Source organism: Onychomys torridus, chromosome 18 (genome assembly GCF_903995425.1).
Source record: "Onychomys torridus chromosome 18, mOncTor1.1, whole genome shotgun sequence".
Classification (NCBI taxonomy): domain Eukaryota; kingdom Metazoa; phylum Chordata; class Mammalia; order Rodentia; family Cricetidae; genus Onychomys; species Onychomys torridus.
The window spans coordinates 57,924,162-57,944,331 of record NC_050460.1 but is presented as its reverse complement, the minus strand read 5'-3'; the positions used below and the strand labels follow the sequence as shown (position 1 = coordinate 57,944,331).

At 48.0% G+C, this 20,170-nt stretch overlaps 1 protein-coding gene across 2 annotated transcripts in view; it reads left to right on the top strand.

Moving 5' to 3' along the window:
- The window catches only part of Pcnt (pericentrin), a 104,624-nt gene that overhangs the window by 7,229 nt on the left and 77,225 nt on the right, over positions 1-20,170 (top strand). For both annotated transcript variants that reach the window (XM_036167324.1, XM_036167323.1), the window contains exons 3-12: positions 97-177; positions 649-904; positions 2,578-2,633; positions 3,174-3,348; positions 3,926-4,062; positions 8,326-8,437; positions 10,775-11,015; positions 12,030-12,117; positions 16,543-16,720; positions 18,134-18,351. In XM_036167324.1, the coding sequence (XP_036023217.1) occupies positions 97-177; positions 649-904; positions 2,578-2,633; positions 3,174-3,348; positions 3,926-4,062; positions 8,326-8,437; positions 10,775-11,015; positions 12,030-12,117; positions 16,543-16,720; positions 18,134-18,351 (1,542 nt within the window). The remainder of the gene's footprint in view (positions 1-96; positions 178-648; positions 905-2,577; positions 2,634-3,173; positions 3,349-3,925; positions 4,063-8,325; positions 8,438-10,774; positions 11,016-12,029; positions 12,118-16,542; positions 16,721-18,133; positions 18,352-20,170) is intronic.

The window sequence follows — 20,170 nt, the reverse complement described above, 5'->3', positions numbered from 1 at the left end:
TCATGTACTATCTTTTTAGTTCTCTGGTGTATTACTCATTTCTTAGACACTGTTTTCTTGTGTGAAGTCTCTAGGCTACCTTCTTTGCTTCTCCAGGAACAAGAAGACTGTGAACTGGATGAGACTGGCCTGCAGGCAGAGCAACTACAGCAGCAGCAGGAGCCGCAGCCACCCCAGGTGATCTGCTCGGCCTGGCTGTGACCCTCAGCCTTCACGGGGTCGTAGCCTGTGTTCTGCCGTTCTTAACAGGGCGCAGTGGGTCCTGGTTGCTGGGGATGGTTGCAGGTGGGAGAGACTCATTCCAAAGTAGAGAGGTGGGGGCTGTGGCTAGCTGTCTCCTCTTCTGTTTTGTTATCTCCACATTGTCTCTGTGAGTCCATTCCCCAAGCAAATGGAGGGTCATGTGTGGACACCTGGGGCTGGGAGTCTGTCACGGCTGTGATGTGTAAGAGATGCCTTTTCTGGGCTTGCTGACGGTCATAGTGTTTTAGCACGGAGATGGGATGGCATCCTTCTTGTGTCACATGCTCCCTTTTCTTCTTTGTCTTTTTTTGTTTTTGTTTTTCTTGCCATTTCTGCTTGGTGTGGCCTTTACCTCCCCGGTTTCTGGCCTGGATCTCATCAGGCCTGGTTCCTCTCTGCCTGCAGACAGCCCACAGCCTTGAGCTCGAAGCTCTGCGCCTGAGCCTGAATCACATGCACACAGCACAGCTAGAGCTGACGCAGGCCAACCTGCAGAAGGAAAAGGAGACCGCGTTGAAGGAGCTGCGGGAGATGCTCAATGGCCGGCGGGCACAGGAGCTGGCGCTGCTGCAGAGCAGGCAGCAGTGTGAACTGGAGCTGATGCGAGAGCAGCATGCCCGGGAGAAGGAAGCAGTGGTGCTCCGCTGCGGACAAGAAACAGGTACTGCGCAAGTACAGCACGCTTTTTCTGGTTGTAGCCTAACCTTTACCAGATGAGTCATCTTTCCAGACGACCCCCGCCCCCCTCCCCCACACAAATACACACACACACACACACACACACACACACACACACACACACACACGTTTGAAACAGCCTGCTGAATTTCCAAATCACTTTTACTTAAGTTCATGGTCCTGTTTTTATCGCTCGGGCGGGAGGTGGGCCATCCAGGGGTTCCTCTGTGTCGGCCAGTCCTTGATAGTGTTGGGACCCAGGCCCCTTCAAGCACAAGGAAACTTGACTGGGTCTGTGTTGCTGGCTGGGCAGTGCTTGGGTTTGGCATGGCTATTCACCTTAGATGTGATGATGTTGCAGGTCTGCATGCTGGGTCAAATACACCCTTAGTCTACTGTCTACTGCCCATAGGCCAGCCCACAGTGGACCTTTCCCTTTTAGTTAGTTAATTATATTTTGTGTGTATGGGTGTTTTGCCTGCATGTATGTCTGTGAACCACATGTATCCCTGGTGCCTGTGGAGGTCAGAAGAGGTCAGAACTGGAATCACAGGTGGTTCTGAGCTACCATGTGTGTCCTGGGAGTTGAACCCAGGTCCTCTGGAAGAGCACCCAATGGTCTTAACTGTTGAGCTTTCTCTTCAGCCCCACATTTTTGAAAAAATAAATATCAGCTTTATTGAGTATTAGTCCCATGTCACATAGTCTGCGTGTACTTTCTAAGTCCTGAAGACATCTCCATAGCAGAAGTTGAGAGCATTCATTACTTGGAAAGAGGGCTTACTGCCTACTGGGCGAGCTTACTTTTCGGCTTGCCTCTCCAGCTTCCTTGTGACAAACAGAAGCATCATTTCTAGCTGTGGCTCTGCTGGAGAAAGCCTCTTCCCCTGCCTGACTCTCCCTTTAGCATGAAAGACCAGTTTTCTCTTCCCGATGCCTTCTGTTTGTTTAGGCACTTTGAAACAAAATGAATGCATGTTCGTGTTTTCTTCTCTCTTTCAATGTAAGATCGTTCATGCTTTTCATTCCAGTTGCAGAGGCTGCTCTTCTCTGTGGTCTCCTGGTTAGGCCTGCTGTCCCTAGGGGAAGAAAGCAGAGGACTCAGTGACGCCCTGGGGTGTAGCACCATGCCTCCTGTCCCTGCTCTGCTTCCCGGTCCTACCCTTCCCGATCTTTACATCTGGCTCTCCCTAGGAGCCTCATCAGCTCCCGAGGCACTGCTGGAACCTATCGGCTTGTGCTTCTCCTGCTTGAGTTGGGAGCTGTTGGATCATAGGACAGTTTCTCATGTCTTAATACCCAGTACCTTACTTTGACCCTGGCACAGTGGGCACATGAACTAAATAAAACACCCCGCAGTTCTCTTGTTGGGTGGTTGGCATGGGTTTGGAGGTGTCGGTGATGGGGACCCCAGTAGCTGATCTTCAGCTGTATTCTCAGGAGAACCTGAGTGACTGGGAATTTCAATATTCTTTATTTTGATGTGAATACATTTCTTACTTTAACTAACTATCTTCTGGACGTCTTGTTGTTCCATGTGCAATGTAAACTCTCATGAGTAAATAGCAGGTACTAGATTCCCATGTCTCCTGGGTGATAAGGTCATGGAGAAGGTTGAGACTCTGGTCTGAGCAACTTGTTATGTTTGTCTTGCAGCTGAGCTGAAGGAGAAGTTACGTTCAGAAATGGAGAAAAATGTCCAGATGATAGAGGTGTGTAGTTGATTGGAAATACAGTTCATGTGTATACTATTTGACTTTCACATTCCACTTAACTGCCTCTCACCTTGATGCAGACAAAATCAGTCCAAAGGAATTGGAATGTGCTGGTAGAAAGTGAATTCTTTGTTAACTGTGTTTTTTAGCAGGCTTATTTTTCTGTCTGAGCTGATTCCTGAAATGTGAAACTTCCCAGCTACCCTTTTACCTAGTGTTCTGGACCCCTTCTCCATCTTCATGGACTTATATCTGGGTGGGGGAGGTATAGCCAGAGGTATGAGTGTGGTGGACGCACCTAGGTGCTAGTGAAGTTGTCATTGGCCTCTTGTAGGAAGATGGGTTCAAGAGCCTTTGAGGGTGATATATATATATATATATTTTTTTTTTTTAAGCTGGGGATCGAACTCAGGGCCTTGCGCTTGCTAAGCAAGCGCTCTACCACTGAGCTAAATCCCCAACCCAAGGGTGATTTTATGAGATACCTAACATTCAGAGATTGATTGGACCACAATCTACTTTTTCTTTTTAAATTAGACTCTGAAGCAAGATTGGGAATCTGAAAGGGAGTTATGTTTGGAAAATCTCCGCAAAGAATTGTCTGCAAAGCACCAGTTGGAAATGGAGGGTTTGCAAAACCAGTTTCAGAAAGAATTATCGGAACAGAGGGCTGAGTTGGAGAAGATCTTTCAAGCCAAACAAGAGGCTGAAGGTGAGCCCCTGTTTACAGTGAGCATGTCTGCGGGGCTGAGTGTTTGCTGTGGTGCTAGAGTGAACACCCTTGCAATTGGACTTGCCTTTCCCACCCCTGCTTTCCAGTGCAAGCTGCTGAGGACATGAGGTCATGAGTACCCAGGTGTTACGGCTGCAGGCTGACTGCCCCGCCTCTGTTTCATAGATCCCTCTTCTGTATTCAATTACTAAATTATTACTGAAGCAGTAGAATGTAGCTGCTCACTTTTGATACTCTAGATGTTATTGTAACAGTGATTCTTGTGAGTTGAGATGGTATCTTCTTGTCTGGGCCTGTGTGCATCTCCCTCCCCTCCATGGGAAGAACAAGCTGGTTCCTGCGGTGGTCTGCAGATGGAGCCTGCTCAGCTTTGCCTCTGTTTGTGCCATTGCTATATCCCCGTGTTCAGACCTTCCGGGCTGCCCAGGATGGAATGTGGTGGGCACAATAGTCCATGTGTGAACTGTGGGTTTGATAGGAAATGCCGATCAGAACTGCTGCTGAAGAGGAAGCATCATCTTGTCGTAAGCTAGGTGACCTCTGTGTTGCTTTCTAGTTTCCCTGAAGAACCTGGAGACTCAGCACCAGGCAGCTGTCAAGAAGTTACAGGAAGACCTGCAGTCAGAGCATTGCCAGTATTTACAAGATCTAGAGTTGAAATTCAGAGAAAAGGAAAAAGAAAAAGAGTTGGAGGTAGGCAAAAATGTAACTTCTTCTTGGTTGTTTGATTGTATGTGGGAATGGGGTATGTGTGTTTGGGCATTTGTAGGTGCGGACATGGGTACGTGTGGCTGTTCACGTGTACGCAGAGGTTGATGTCAGGTGTCTCTATTGCACTCCATCTTACTTCTGAGACAGGATCCCTCACTGAACCTTGAGCTCACTGATTGGCTAGACTGGCTGGCTGGCAAACCGTCAGAGTCTTCCTGTCTCTGTTACCCCAGCACTGGTGTTACAGTACTTGTTGGAGCCCATCTGGATTTCCTGGTGACTTTGCCCAGCAGGACTGCATAAAGAGGATGAGTGGACCACGGGTCTGAGTATCAAGTGTTTGGAAGGGTCTACACTTGGCTATACCTAGCAAGGAGGAGGTCCTTTGCACCTCCCTTTGGCATTGCCATCAAAAGCCCTTTGGAATGAAGTTCAGGGCTGGCGAGTTGAGACCCGGGCCCTCCCGAGGCTATCCTGTGTTTCTGTCTTTCCTCTTGTCGTCTAGGTCTCTCTTTCTAGCTAATACTTCTTACTTCCCCCTACTCAAGAGTAACCTGGGTCGTAAAAGTGGCGCCGGTCTGCCACAAATACTCTGTTTCCACTCAGCTTTGTTTCTTTTGATTCTTAAGCTGAGACAGTGAGAAAGATGTCTTATTCTACACGCATTACACTTGGACACAAGTGAGAACAGAACTGGTCCAGAGTGCCATAGGTCCAGGGTGGAGGGCCAGCGGGACTGTTTGGGTTGTAACAAAGGCAGTCAACTCTCAGGTGGTCTCTGGGAGCAGACGGTGATGTCCAGGTCCATTGAGACCTACCGACAGTAGCATGTAGGCCAATAGCTTGTGCCAGCGTCTTGGCCTTCAGCGCCCCTGCTTCTGCTCCCTCAGCCTCCCTCGGTGCCCAGGCTGGTTTACTCAGACCTCTGCCTCATCTCCCTTCTCTTGCGCTTCAGCCTATACATTCTCTTCTTCCTCCACTGCACTCCATGGCGCAGAAGTTGCAAGGAAGATGGCGCTAAGGCCGAGAGTACACCCAACTTTTTACATAGATGGTGCGGATCTGAACTCAGGTTCCCATGCTTGAATAGCTGACCTTTTCTATACGAAGCCAGTCCCTACCCCTGGCTATTTGGTTTATTAGAGAAGTCCTAGAAGGGTTTGAAGTTCAGTTGATGTCTACTGAAGCTTAAGTCCTGAGTTTGTTTGGAAGGACTTAATGAGACATAAGGCATAGAGTCTGCCAGGCCCATGAAATAAAGTTCAATCTTGAATTCAGAAAATATGTTACACAGGTTCCTGAGATAAAGATTCTGAACACTAGGAACATAAGGCCATATTCTCTGACTATACTTTAGTAAGCAGGAAATTTCTAAAAACAGGGTAACCAAAAACATTTCTCAAGCTCTTTTCCCTTGTGAAATATGACAAGTCACACACGAATTTGGGAAGGTCCTACTCCGAGGCCTCAAGTGTTTTCATTTACCCAACCCAAGACTCAAACTGTCAGCTCAAGAAATTAGGGAAAAATAAGCCAGAAGCTGAAGTTTGCAGTGGTGTGTGCAGAGATTTACAGACCCGAGAAGACGAAGTGTTGAACCCTAAAGGCTTTAGGAGGCCTGTCTGGCCCTCATGGTGCTCCAGGGCCTGTACCCTCCTCATGCCAAGACCAGTCTTGGGTGTTGAACCTACCCTGACCTCACATACCCATTGACAGGGCAGGCCCACCTCACAGTCAGTGCCAATCTTACTGTAACCCAGAGCCTGCAAAGGCCTTCTCTTTTTGTATTTGACCATGGAGCTGTGGACACATGAAGATCGTCCTTCAACCCAGCCTTCCTGACCAGCTATTTAGCCCTGGCCTGGGGCCTCCCCACTGATTATTGGAAATATATATCCTGGCTTAGAGAGAAAAGCTGACCCGGGCTGGAACAGGAGCACATGTCCATGAAAGGAAGGCACAAAAACCAGACTCTGTGCAGATAATACTAATTTTTAAAAAGTAGCTTTAAAAGTGTTAATTAAAATATATCATCATTTTTACCCTCCCCTTTCTTCCCTCTAATCCCCCCCAAGTCCTCCTAATCCCCCTTAATCCCTCTCAAATGTATGGTCTCCTCTTCTTTGATTATAATTGTTATATAACACACGTAATATATATATATATTAATCTCCTACTGAGTCTGTTTAGCATTGCTTATATTTCAGGGCTGACAACTTGATATTGAATAATTAAGGGTCTCATAATTCTGAAGCTCTCAGTAGTCATTAGTTGCCTATAGTTTTTTTGTCTAGTAGTGTGGCCTTCCATGTCTATCAGGGTTGTCATGGTTGGGATCTTGTTTAGGAAGTCATATTCATGAGACATTGAAAGTGAAGCTTCCCTGTCATTTCTAGGAGACACAGTTTCGCAGCAGACTTCCTGCTCTTCCTGGCTCTTACAGTCTCTCTGCCCCCTCTTCTGCAATGGTCTCTGAGCCTCCCTCAGGTGTAGGAGTTGTGTTTGTAGACATATCTATTGGTGCTGGGTACCCTGCAAATCAGTCATCTGTATTTGGACCCGTTGTGGTTTTCTGTGATGGTCTCTGCGGGAAGGAGAAGCTTCTTCGAATGGGGGAACGGGAGAGACACTGATCTGTGAGTGTACGGATAAATATTTAGAATGCAGTTAGGAATTATGCTGGCCTTGTAAAGTGGTGGTGGTAGGGTTTCCTCTGAAATCCAGGACCTCACCAGCCCAGGTAGTTGACTAGGTTTCTAGTAGCAGGCGTGTTTTCCCTCCTGTTGAGAAGGTCTTATGTTCAATTAGAGAGCTGTTGGTTACCGCCAAGGTCTGAGCACCACTACTGTACCTTTAGGAGTTCACCTTGGGGGGCTGCTAATTGTGATTCATAGGTGTCACAGCTGGGAAGGATTGTTGCTTGCTTCCCCACATTGGCAGCTTGTGTGGCGTCTTCTAGAACTGTGAAAGCTAGTTCTCAGGAAGGAGGCTTTTGTCAGATCCAGTTGGAACATTCTGAGTCATGGGTCCAAAGTACATGGTGTCAAACAGTAGTCTCAGTCATTAGTTATTTTCTTTCTTTCTCTGGGGTATTGGCAAGTCTTCATGCTGGTGAGGCTGATAGAAGTGGCCGGCCACTCAGGCTCCTGCTGGGTACAGCCATCAGCTGGTAGAGGCCTTTGTGTGGAAACTGGAGGTGAACCAGGTCTTCACTTTGGCCTTGGTCCTGGTGACATCATCTTTGTTTCCACCACCTGAAGATTAATTCCACAATTAGGAAATAATTGTGCTGTGTAGATGTGTGAACTCTTTGCAGTGGTTTATACACGTTTAGTGTCAAAAGGTTAGGGGGAACCTACTTCATTAATGTGAAATGGGGACACCTTATTTTGTGTAGGATAGGTATGTAGTTCATGCTGTTTTCTGAAACTCCTCCAGATAACTATGGAGTGGAACCCATTGGAATCTTTGCCTTGGAGTTCCACGAGCAGTTTCCAAGTGATCCAAGTGATCCTGTCGTGCTCGAAGTGGGTACCTATGGTTTTACAGTGTGTACACATGGGGTAGGTGATATAGAACACAAAGGTAGTCCAGGTCAATAGGCAGGTAGGCATGCTGTTCCTAGGGCATGGCCGGGTTTGAAGTTGCACTGTGAACAAACTCATTGTTTTTAATTTTTATTTTTGAAACAGTGTTGCTTTGTTGGCCACGTTGGCCCTGAATTGCTCAGCTCAAGTGATTTTTCTGCTTCTGAGTCTTTAATAGCTGGGATGACAGTGCGTGCAGCGCCGTTTTTTTGTTTTTGTTTTTGTTTTTTGTTTTTTGTTTTTGTTTTGTTTTGTTTTGTTTTTCAAGACAGGGTTTATCTGTGTAGCTTTGCGCCTTTCCTGGATCTCGCTCTGTAGACCAGGCTGGCCTCGAACTCACAAAGATCCACCTGGCTCTGCCTCCCCAGTGCTGGGATTAAAGGCGCGCACCACAAAGGTGCGCTGTTGTTTTTTATCTTGGCCTTGTTTGGTGGAAGTTGTTCATACTGCTTTGTTTTGGTTGTTGCTTTTTCTGTCTTTTGAGCCGCAGCTGTAGGTTCAGGATCCAAGCGAGCTCTTACTCTATGTATTTCATGCTTCCTTGTGAGATGTGAGACCCTCAGGCAGTGTTTTCAGAGACAGCAGCAGCAGTACAGAGCCTCACGTGCTGTCTGTTCATCTCCCTTGCTTCCCACGTGAACGTTTTTCTTCTTCACAGTTAGAGACTCTTCAGACATCCTATGAAGAACTAAAGGCTCAGTCCCAAGAAGAAATCAGGCGCCTCTGGTCCCAGCTTGAGTCTGTGAAAAGCAACAGAGAGGAACTGAATGGTGAGGAATTTTGTGGGATGTTTAGATCCTTCAAAGCTAAGCTGTGCAGATTTCCATTTCTTTCTTTCTTTATCTATTCATTCATTCATTCATTCATTCATTTATTTTTGAGGTGGTGTGTAGAACCTAGGGCCTTGCACATTCTTAGCAAGGGCTGTACCACTGGTCAAATCTTAGCCCTGAAACTGTGACTTTTGATTGTTGAACCATAGAGTTTCCTAATGAGAGAGAGGAGAGGGGAGGGAAAAGAGAGGAAGAGGGGGAAAGGGAGAGAGGGGGAGGGAGGAAGAACACAAACTTGTGAACTTGCTTATACATCTTGAAGATGATATATGCTTTGTATATAGATGGAGATTTTGACACTGGAATGTGTTTGCTGCTCTTGCAGAGAACACATCCTTAGTTCCCAGCACCTTCATGGCAGTTCACAACCGTATGTAATTCCAGTTTAGGGAATCTGATGTCCTCTGCTGGCCTTTGTGGGCACTGCATACACATACATACTGCATACACATACATACATACACTCATATACATAAAATAAGAATAAATCCTTAAAAAAGGAAAGGAGATTTGTATATAGAGAAGGGTTTTATAGGTTTTGTTTTGTTTTGTCCCCCAGCACATCCGCTGAGTGGTGATCACATGACTCTGCCCCTGATGGTGCAGGTTCTTCTGGTGTAGAGTGTCCTTCATGTGTCGGCCTTACCTGGCAATGTTACTGGGTGATGATCTGACAGCAGGGTGATTTTTAGCAGGCTTTCAGACTCTGAAACGGGGTCTTTCTGCTCACTGATATGTGGATCCTGTGACTCTAGCTCCAGTTTTGTGAGGTAACAGCTGAGTCCCCAGGGTCCAGCAACTGTGGCTGCTTTTGCTGGAGGCTTCTCCAGTCTCATCCTTCCACAGAGTCGAGCTCCCTTGCAGACCCCGGTCTCAGTTCTCTCTTTTTGTGTCAGGAACGTCTCTGTGTAGCCACTCAGAGAGCAGGCAGAGTCACCTGTGTCTAAGGGTAGAGATGGCTAGGTCCAGTTCAGGTCCCAGCAGCCTTGTCCCAACTGACACTCTTTTCTTTTCTTTTTTTTTTTTTTTCTTCCCCAGAGCTGAGGATCGAACCCAGTAGGCAAGCAGTCTATCACTGAGCTAAATCCCCACCCCACCCCCTGACACTCTTTTCTTGGTGTTCATCTGTAAACAGCCTTTAAGACTGCACATTGCCCTTGAGGATAAATGTTGATTGGATCAAGGAACAGTTATGAGAAAGGACCAGAAAGAGACATTTGGCCAGTTACCCTTTGTCGGGTGATGGCAAGGGAGGCCAGATATTGCAGCCAGCATGCCATTCTCTTAGGGTCCTTCTGTTACTAGAGACTAGAGAATAGGTGAGCTGATAGAGCTAGCATGTTCTTCCATGGGACTTCATCCTTCAGAGAACTTTGATATAAAACCTTTGGGGTTATAACTAGTCACTCTACATTGTTTGTTAGTGGTTGCCATAGACTAGTTTGTAGCAGGCTTTCTTTTGGGCCACCAACTAGCTCTCAAATCATGACACAGAGACTTATTATTAGTTATGAGTGCTCAGCTTTATCTTATTCTTGTTTCTTGCTAGCTCTTGTGACTTTTTAATCTGTTCCTCTTCATCTATGTTTAGCCTCTGGGCTTTTTACCTTTCTTTTTGTACGTCCTACTCCGTGTCTGCTGGCTGGTGGCTGCCTAGCTGGCTGGCCCTAGGCGTCTCCCTCTCTTTCTCCCCATTCTCTTCTCTTTCTTCTCTGGAGCCTAGATTCTTCCTACTTATTTTCTTGCCTGCCAGCCCCACCTGTCCCTCTAATGCCTAGCTATTGGCTCTTCAGCTTTTTATATGACCAGTCAGGTGCCTTAGGCAGGCAAGATGAAACAGCAACACACCTTTGCATAATTAAACAAATGCAACATAAACAAATATAACACACCTTGACCTAGTTGGTAGCATTTGCTGAGTTGCAGGCATGTGGTCTTTGTGGCTGTGCAGAAAATTATCACTTTGATAGCCTCAAAAATATGAGCTCCAAGAAAGTATGGGATGCTCTGTCCTTGCTCCAGCTGTTTCTAGAGTCATTGAGATGGTAACAAGGCATAGTCCTTGCTGGGACCATGCTTCTTGCCATAGCCACTTGCTCTGGTTCCCAGTCGCTTGGCTCTTTAAGGGGTTCCCGAAATGCTGAACGGGCCGTGAGGCAGGAGGCTTTTACCTACTCATGAGGGGTAGGCCCTTCTCAGAGTCTGCTCAGGGCCTTGCTGTTTCCTGCTTTGCGTGTTTCACTCCGGGGTGCTTACGTATTCCTCCCGATGAAGGGTCCTGGGAGCCGCTGCTGGCCCGAGACTCTCACCTGGAGGAGCTGGAGCACCTGAGGTCAGACTTCGCGCAGCAGCAGCAGCAGGAGAGAACCCAGCACGAGGCGGAACTGGAGCACCTGAGGGTCTATTTTGAGAAGAAGTTGAGGGATGCTGAGAAGACATACCAAGAAGACCTGACCTTGTTCCAACAGCGGCTGCAGGAGGCCAGGGAGGATTCTCTGGAGTCTGCCAAAATCAGGTAAAGGAGACGTTGTTCCTGTTCAGTGACTTTCTGAAAGGTGGAGGGGCCTTGGGCTAAGTGTGCACCTCCTCTGGTTGTGATCTCATACTAATGGAGTACAGCAGAGGGGGGGGGGGGGGAGGGGGGTGTTGTTGTTGTTTTGGTTCGTTGTTGCCTTGGCTGGCCTGCCTCTGCTTCCCTAGTAGTGAAATTAAAGGTGTGCACCACCACATCAAGCCCAGTAGAGCCAGCATGGAGCCCTGTGGTTCGGTCTCAGTCTCCTGTGTTATAGCCCTGGCTAAGCAGCGTTCAGACCCAGCATCATCTGGTCCTTAACTAGACGCCTTACCTACCTCTGTGTGGTTGGTTGGGCCCAGGGACACGATGGGCAAGAAAAGGGTGCAGTAAAGCTTCTATTTTCTTTAAAAATTTTTTCCTTTTTTTTTTTTTTGTTTTTTTGAGTCAGGGTTTCTCTGTAGTTTTGGTGCCTCTCCTGGATCTCACTCTGTAGACCAGGCTGGCCTGGAACTCACAGAGATCCGCCTGGCTCTGCCTCCCGAGTGCTGGGATTAATGGCGTGCGCCGCCGCCGCCACCGCCACCACCACCACCCGGCTTATTTAGAACAATTTAAATGTTTATTTATGTGTATGAATGTTTTGCCCGCATGTGTGTATGTGTACCACATACCCATGGAAGTCACAAGAAGGTGTTGGCTCCCTCGGAACTCCAGATGGCTGTGAGCCACTGTGTGGGTGCTGGGAACTGAACTCAGGTTCTTTGCAAGAGCAACCAGTGCTTTTAACCACTGAGCCATCCCTCTAGCCCCCAAAGCCTTTCTTGTTATTTTATTTTTGTTTTTGAGAAAGGGTCTCAATGTGTAGCCCTGGCTGTCCTGGAGTTCACTGTGTAGCCCAGGCTGGCCTTGCACTCACAGAGATTTGCCTGCCTCTGCCTCCTGAGTGCTGGAACTCAAGGTATGTGCCACCAAGCCCAGCGCACTAAAGCTTTTATACGTGTCTTCTCTCTTTAGTTTGTCCTGTGTGTTTCCAGAGGAGACATCTGGCAGAGAAACAAAGGAGCAGCCTGACCCGCCTGATCTTCAGCTTGAGCAGCTGCAGGTGACAGGCTGTGTGTTCTGAGTCTGAGAGAAGGTTGAGAGTCCTTCATCTTTACGTTAGAAATCGGCTGTCTTTCACCTCATAAAACCTGTTGTTCTGTCCTTGTGGCCTCCTCACACAAAGGAGAACTTGATTTTCCGTCTTCAGAACACCACTGTCACCTCACGTGTGCATCCTGGCTTGTCTGAGGGGGAAGGACAGAGTCTGGGGCTGCCGTGTCCTTCCTCCACAGTCCTGCTGGCTTCCGTCTGTCTCATTTCCCAGCTGACATGGGCCTTCCTCTGCCACCCTGCACACCTGTCAGCCTCAGCGTTGACATTCTGACAGATGTGGAGCTAGCTAGCTTGTTGGTTTTTTTTTTTTAAACATCTGTTTGTGCGTGTGCGTGTGCGTGTGCGTGTGTGTGTGTGTGTGTGTGTGTGTGTGTGTGTACACCACAGAATGCCTGTGGAGGTCAGAGGACAATTTATGTGAGTGTGATTTTGCTCTTCTGTGAGCATGTGGGTCCCACAGATAGAAACCAGGTTGTCAGGCCTGGCAACAAGCATCCCCACCTGCTGAGCCATCTTGCTGTCTTCTGGAACTGTTTTGTTCCTAGTTACATGTTAGGTATCTTTTCACTAGTCTCTGTTTGCTCCTGAACTGTCACCATGTTTTTATCTCTGTTATTTTGAGCCTCTGGGATAGCACTAGCCAAACAGGGCTGATGGAGCCTTCCCTGACTGCAGACCAAGCAGCGGCCTTCAGCACATGCAGCTGTTGAACATTCGCATGTGGCTGTGCCCTGAGGTCGCCTGATGGTTATTCCCTGATGTTCCAACAGCCCCAGAGCCTGCTGTACTGAGCAGTGCAGTCTTCAGCACAGCCCTGTCCTGGCTGCAGGCGTGCCCCGCCTTGTGTGGCACCAGCTTTTGATATGAATGGCTGTGAGTGATTGCTCTCTGTGATGCTGTAGTTGGCTTGAGGCTGCTATGACAAATCATGGACTCGACTCGGGACTTAAAGATAACATCCAAGATCAAAGTGGTACAGCTTGGTCCTTTGTGGGATGCTGCTTCTTGACTTGCAAATGGAGTTTTTTCCCCAGTTCTTGTGTGTGTGTGTGTGTGTGTCCGTGTGTGTGTGTGTGTGTGTGTGTGTCCGTGTGTCCCCGTGTCCCTGTCCGTCTGTCCTGATCTCATTGATCATCATCTCTTCATCTTTTGATTTTCTTGCCTTTATCTCCAAAGTGTTAGGATTACAGGTGTGCATTGTAACACTTGGTTTTATGCAGTTCTGGGGATCAAATCTTACATTTGTCATGTAATATATGTTAGACAAGTGCTCAATATAAACGGGGTTATATCTCCAGGCCCTTCATCTCATGTCCTTATAAAGATGTCATCAGCATGGATTATGGCCTGCTCCAATTCCTTCTGCTTTACTCACCCTTACACACCCCATCTTAAACAGTCCTATCCTCAGGTCCTGGAGATTAGGACTCGATACAGCATTTGAACTTGGGAGGGAGACACAGCTCAACATATAACAGGGTTTTCCAGCCCTTGATATGATTTTTGCTATGAATAACTGGTTTCTCCTTGCTCTGGTAAATGTGACAGAGCTCCTCTATGTTCCGTTCTGTACCCCATTGGTGTGGCTGCATCCTGTGGCTCTTGTTAATTTTCTGGGGTGTGAGAACTCACACCCTGCATGTACTCTTTTTCATGCTAGGTGGAAGGTGAGGCCTCTGAGTTTCAGGTTCTCCTTTCATGGGTATTCTGTCTGGTCGGACTGTTCATTGGCCTCTGTTTCCTGTCATCTTTAGCTCTTGGGAGCTTCATGACCGACTTTGGAACAAAGCCCAGCGTTCTTAGGTTTTCTCATTCATCCCATAGCTGTGTAGATTCTGTTTTCTGGGTAGGTGGTTTTGTTTGTTTTCACTTTGCCAGATTTCAGGTAAACTTACAACCATTTTGATCTTATGTGTGGAGGTCAGAGGTCTGTTTTATGAGGGTCAGATCTCTCTTCACCATGTGAGTTCAGGGTAAGGTGGTAAGCGTGTTCACCTGCTGAGCCATCTCTGGCCTCTCTTTAGTGCTTAAAGCTGTCTGCATTCTGCCTTGTTTCTATTTCCTGTCTGTCCGGGTCTCTGTTTGGTGTTGAAGGCGGGTGTTCCCTGTGCATGTTGGTGACCTATGACCACTTGCCTTCATGTGTCCTGTGAATCCCATGTGTCCGAGTAAGCTCTGTGTACTAGCTCAGCGATGCACTAAGGGGACTGGTGGCATTGATGGCATTCCTAGGGTCGTTGGACTCCTCCATTGAAGGTTCTTTTGCCCCCTAGTGGGGGCTTCTGCTACCTTTGTTTCCTCGGGAAAGGAGCAGGAGGAAACCACTCCCTGATGCGCGCACACAGCTCTCTGCTTCTGTGCCTGGGACCTTGGTGTATGCAAGGAAGGAGTGTGCTGTCCACTTGGTGGACGCTGTCCACTTGGTAGACTCTGCTCTGAGCCCGCCTTTCCTAGTCTGAGGCCTTCCTGTCCGCCCTGAGCATCCATCCTGGCCTTGGTCCTTCCTTCTCTTTCCTGGGCGTCCCAGCTGCAGGGTCTCCATCTGCCAGCATGACTTGACATTGCTCACCGCTCTTCTCTGCTTTTGCCTTTCATACGTTCATCAGTAACATTTTCCTTACAGTTATGTGTCAGGAAGGTGTAGAGATACAAAAGATGGGCTCTATGTCTGATTAATAAATAAATGCACCTAAGTGTGATGTAAAATGTTGACAGGCCACAGTCCTCTGCAGTTTTCCTGACTGGTCCACCATAGCTGCGTAGTGGATATCACCAAAATGTGCATGCTCCTTGTCTGAGAGACTGTCTCTTGCGTGCGCATTTCTGTGGTTATTCATGAAGTTGAATATCTTCTCACTTGTGTATCAACTATTATTCCACGTATTATGACTGTATTGCGTCTCTTTGCTCCTCCCTCTGGTTTGAGTATTTCTAGCACTGTTCACCTTTGTCCTCTGATGGGTGTTTTCCGTGCTTTTGCTTATTGGGCCTGACATCTCTTTCCTCAGAGTGGGCCGAGGGCTCCTCCGTAACTTCACCCTGCTCGCTTATCCCTTGTTTACCCTCAGTGGACAACACTGTCCCACGTCTACTTACTGTCACAGGGCCAAATCTGTGTCATCAGTTTCACGATGCTCATTCTAGAACAATGAGAATGTAAGTCTTGTTTTAAAACGTAATTTTGGCTCAGTAGAAATTCAGGGTGATGACTTTTTTTTTTGGTAAGTTTTGAGGAAAATGGGTTCAATGGCTACATTTTCAGTATATGCTGATCCATCCATTCTGTCATGATGCAAGAGTGCTCTGAACCTGCAGGGGCAGAGCCTGTTCTTAGGGCTGGGGGCTTGGCAGCAACTAGAGGTCCACTTGGGTTGCCTCTTCCTTTTTGTAGGGTCTGTGTCCTTGCCCCACCTCTGAACAAGTCCAGAATCGGGCTCTGAGAGGGATGTTCAGAGGCAGAGAGGATGCCATAGAAGTTGGAATCAGGAAGTGTGGAGGCCTATCCTACCTCCCTGTGGCTCATGGTATGTCTGAAACAGAGAAGTGGCAGTGACGGCCCCCAGGGGCGGTCGCCAGAGACCTCAGGCCAGAGCAGGCTCTCCTGAGAGACGTGAGGGTCGGCTGCAGGAAGGTACTGATTTGAGACTGAGGCTGACACAGGACCTGAGGTCTGAGGCTGCAGGAAAAAACGCCTATGAGGGCAAAGAGTGATTGAAGTAATGAGCTGAACTTTTGGGCAGGCAGGCAGGCAGGCAGGCTAACCCTGGGAGGTAAGCAAGAGAGAAGAGACTTTCGGAGAACTCTGATCAGGCTGTGGAGGGCCTACTAAAATGGCCCTCCGTGCTGCTTTGAACTGACTTGGGCCAGTGCTCTGAATGGTAGGCATCGGTAGAGTCATTATTGGGTGATGTATCACAGAAGTACAGAGTTTGAGAGAGGCCTAGGCTTAAGATGTGAGACTGGACACAGGAGAGATACCGAGGGCAGGGACAATTGAACTCTAAGGTAGGAGGAGAGGTGCCACCAACGGACAGTGGAGTGGACATCAATAAAGGGAGCCCATGAGATCCTGTAGACACCTAACTGTGAGGGAAAACCCACGGGTAGGGTGGCTTCTACTTGCTGCCATGGCCTCTTGTGCGTGCTGTCCTCGGGCTGTAGCCACTGCTTCTGTGGGTCCTAGAATCTGGTCTGGACAGTGGTGGATGGGAAGGAGTACTGTGGCGTGTCTGTGCCAGGATCAGTTGTGTGGTCTAGTGAATCTAGCTGGGTTTTTGTTTTCCTTTGAACACAGCAGGGAGTGTCTCAAGAGTAGTGACAGAGACCAGGGTGATGGGGCTCAGTGAGTCACCTGTCCTGTGTGGTCCTTTAGGAGAACTCGACCAGTTTACAAGCAGGACTGGAAGAAGACCCCAGGCGTGAAGCAGATGTGTTGGACTCTTCCCTCGATTTCCAGCTGGAGGAGGACAGGTCTCACAGCTTCCACCTGAGGCCCGAGGAAGCCGAACAGGAGAGGCTCCCACCTGTACTCTCTGACCAGCACAGCCAAGGTGTGTCCTATCTGCCCCCGAGGCTCCTTATTTTCCTCCCAATGCCAGTTCCTGGGGAGTGTCTTGGGACAGTGCCTTCCTCGTGTCTTATGCCCACTGAGCGCCCGGACATGTGGCTGCTTCAGCTGGAGTTAGTGGTATCCATATGAAGACCATGAACCTGCCACAGTGTACTATAGACGCTTGCTGTGAGGATTCATCCCTGAGCGAGTGCTGTGGGATAGGGCTGAGTTAGGAGAGGCCAGGCCTGGCCTTGCTCTGTCTACAGAGATGGTCTTCTCCAGCCAGGGCTGGGTCTCAGGGAGCTGCTGCACACTAGGCGTAGGAATGGACAGCTCACTTTCAGGGAGAGACTTGCTCACCCAGGGGAGCCGATGTTAGCCTCTGCTCTGCTGCTTCTGGCCCAGCACGATGGCTCAGCCGGTCAGACCAAGGCTGTGGGTTGCCCGGGGAGCATGAGGGGTAGTAGCATAGGAAGACTCTGGTTATCTTAGAGGGGTGGTCCCACAGGTCTGGATTCATTCCCAGTGATTCTAGAGGGGCGGGGGGCAGTAGAGGGCAGCTGGTGTGAAACACAGTGACAGAGGTCTCCATTGCTCTTCAGCCTCCTGGGCACAGTGGTCCGCCTTCAGGGGAGGTGAGGAAGCCAGGCTGAGGGCCTGGGCTCAGGCAGTGGTGGGATCAGTGTCTACACTGCTGTCGTGTGACATGAAAGCCTGCCTTGCCCTGGAGCTCCATTCATCCATCATTGGACAGGGCAGGGTGAGAGGGCCATAGTCCCACTTACGAGCCAGGGACCAGCACAGCATACACACCTGTCCCTTGCTGCTCTTGTCCTTGCTGTGCCAGGGACGACATGTTCTGTCATTTGTGCTGCTTGTGAGCATGCAGTCTCTGTAACACGACTTATTCTTGCTCCAAACCCAGGGAGGGCTTGTGCCTTTGTTTGCTTCTTCTGTAGAGGAGATCCAGGCCTGATTTAGAGGAGTCCGTGTGCCCACCTCGTACACTCACCTCCAAGGTGCCTCAGCTGAGGCTCAGTTCCGATGCTGAATAACCTTGAATAACCTGTGCCTGTCCCTGTGTGTCTGATGCTGGGCACAGGGCTCATTCTGAGTGACCAGCAGCAGGTTGCACATCATGCCTGACCTTAAGAAATACCTTGGGCTACCTAGGTGTATGCTGTGTAGACCCCAGGGAATGCCACAGCTAAGGGTAGGCCAGGGTTGTACTCTGCAAAGAGGACACTGACGACCTGGTTCCTCCCCTGTCTCGATCAAGTCTGCACCGGGTGTTCAAAGCTGGGGTGTCCCGTTAGATCAAACTCTGAAGTTTGGTTGCTGCCATTCTGTTGGTGCCTGCCTGTGGATTGACACAGCCGATGATGCTCTTCCCTCTTCCTTGTTCCTCAAGAGCTTGCACAAGTACGTCTTCAGTATGCGCAGGACATGGCTTTGGAGGTCGATGCTCAGGTGGCTGCCAGAATCCTGACTTTGGAAGCAGAACACAAGGTTCAACTTTCACTTCTTCAGACTGAGCTCAAGGAAGAAATTGAACTCTTAAAAATAGAAAACAGAAACTTGCAGGAGAAACTTCAGCACGAGACCCACCTGAAAGAAGACCTGGAGAGCGTGAGTAGTGACCCTCAGCAAGGCTCTGTATTCTTTCGGAAGGCTTGTGGTCTGTGTGCACAAGGCGGTCCTCAGGACACCCCGAACTATGTATGGTATTGCTGTAGGAGTGTGTGCACCAGATGCTTGAGGAAAGAAATGCAAGTGGGGTGTCCAGAAAGCTTTGTTCAGGTCTGGTACCCAAGGGCAGAGCCAGTTTGGCTCCTTAAGGAAATGGTCAGACATCCTCATGGATCCTAGGAAAGGCACCGGCAATCTTCTGATCTTCATGCCTCTGTCTTCAAAGTATGTCCAGATTCTTCACATCCTTCACGGTGATTGTTCAGATACCGAGCCTCCCCCTAGGTATTTGTGAGTTTGAGACAGTCATTGTTGTACCATTATGGGCATGGCCAGAATGGAAAATGTCAGCCTCTTCAAAGTTACAGAAGGGCTTCCTTATGCAGCCCGTGCAGCTCAAGGAGTGGGAACTGGTACTTCTGTGTCTTTTGCTGCTTGTATGTTAACTAAGGTCGTGCTCTCTTCACCATACTTTTAACATGTCTGAGAACATGTCTGCCCTCAGACCTTCTGCGCTCCTCACACCTCTGTTCTTTGTGAATGACTTTGGATTTTCATTCTTCATCAGAAAATAACTTTAGAGGAGTCTTTTGCCTTCAAGTTTGATCACCAAGTTGCCTTTACAATTAAGGAACTGGTAAGGACTTGGACAAGGTAGAACTAATAGAGCCTTGTGGAAAGCTGGGTGGACCATCTTGCCCAAGCCAGTTCATGTGCTGGCGTTCTGTAGTCTGTGGCCTGTGACCTTCCTAGACACTGGACTCAAGACAGGTTCTTAAACAATAGATGTTTGTTTCCCTGTTCACATTTTTATCTGAAGAATCAGTTTAGGAAAGGAATGTGGCCAGGCATGGTGGCACACGCCCTTAATCCCAGTACTCCTGAGGCAGAGACAGGCAGATCATTGAGTTTAAGGCCAGCCTGGTCTACAGAGTGAGTTCTAGGACAGTCAGGGTTCACAGAGAAACCCTGTCTCAAAACAAAATAAAATAAAACAAACAACAACAATAATAAGTGGGTGTGGAATTCTCCTATACTAATTTTGTTAAATTTTTGCTTTAAACATTTTGAAGTTCTGTTACACACTTACTTGTTTGTGATTATAGCTTCCTGGAAGATTTACCTTTTTATTATTAATGAAATATCTCCTGATTCTCTTTGCCTTAAAATCAATTTTCTGTCTTTATTGATATAGTCATGCCAACCTTGATGTTCATTTAAAAAAGGTTCTGACGTAACAGTCTTGCTAAATTATGGAATGCTAGGCTTACAGGTGTGTGCCCCTATGTTGGGTAAGCACCATGTGCTTTTCTTAGCTTTGTGTTTTTGTATCTTTTTCATTTTGGTTAGTGAATGTAAAGTGTATTTCATGTAGATTGTATTGTTAAATATTAACTTCTTTTGATAATCTCTGCCTTTTAATTATAGTTCTGAGTTTATGAACATTTAATGCAGTTATTGATATGGTTAGATTTAGGTCTGCCATTTTATTATTAATTTTCTGTATGTTCCTCTGCTCCTTTTTTCTCATCTTTTGTGCTTCAGTTTCCTAGGTGTTAAAATCCGTGTATGTTGTTACCTCAGCAATAACAATGTTATAAGATTTGCTTTGAAAAGGCAGGTATTTGAAAGAAATTAAGGGAGCTGAGTATGGTAGTGTATACCTTTCATCCCGGTATCTAGTACTCCAGAGGCTGAGGGGGTCCTGTGGTCAGGAGTTCAAAGCCATTGCTGACTATATAGTAAGTTTGTGGCCATC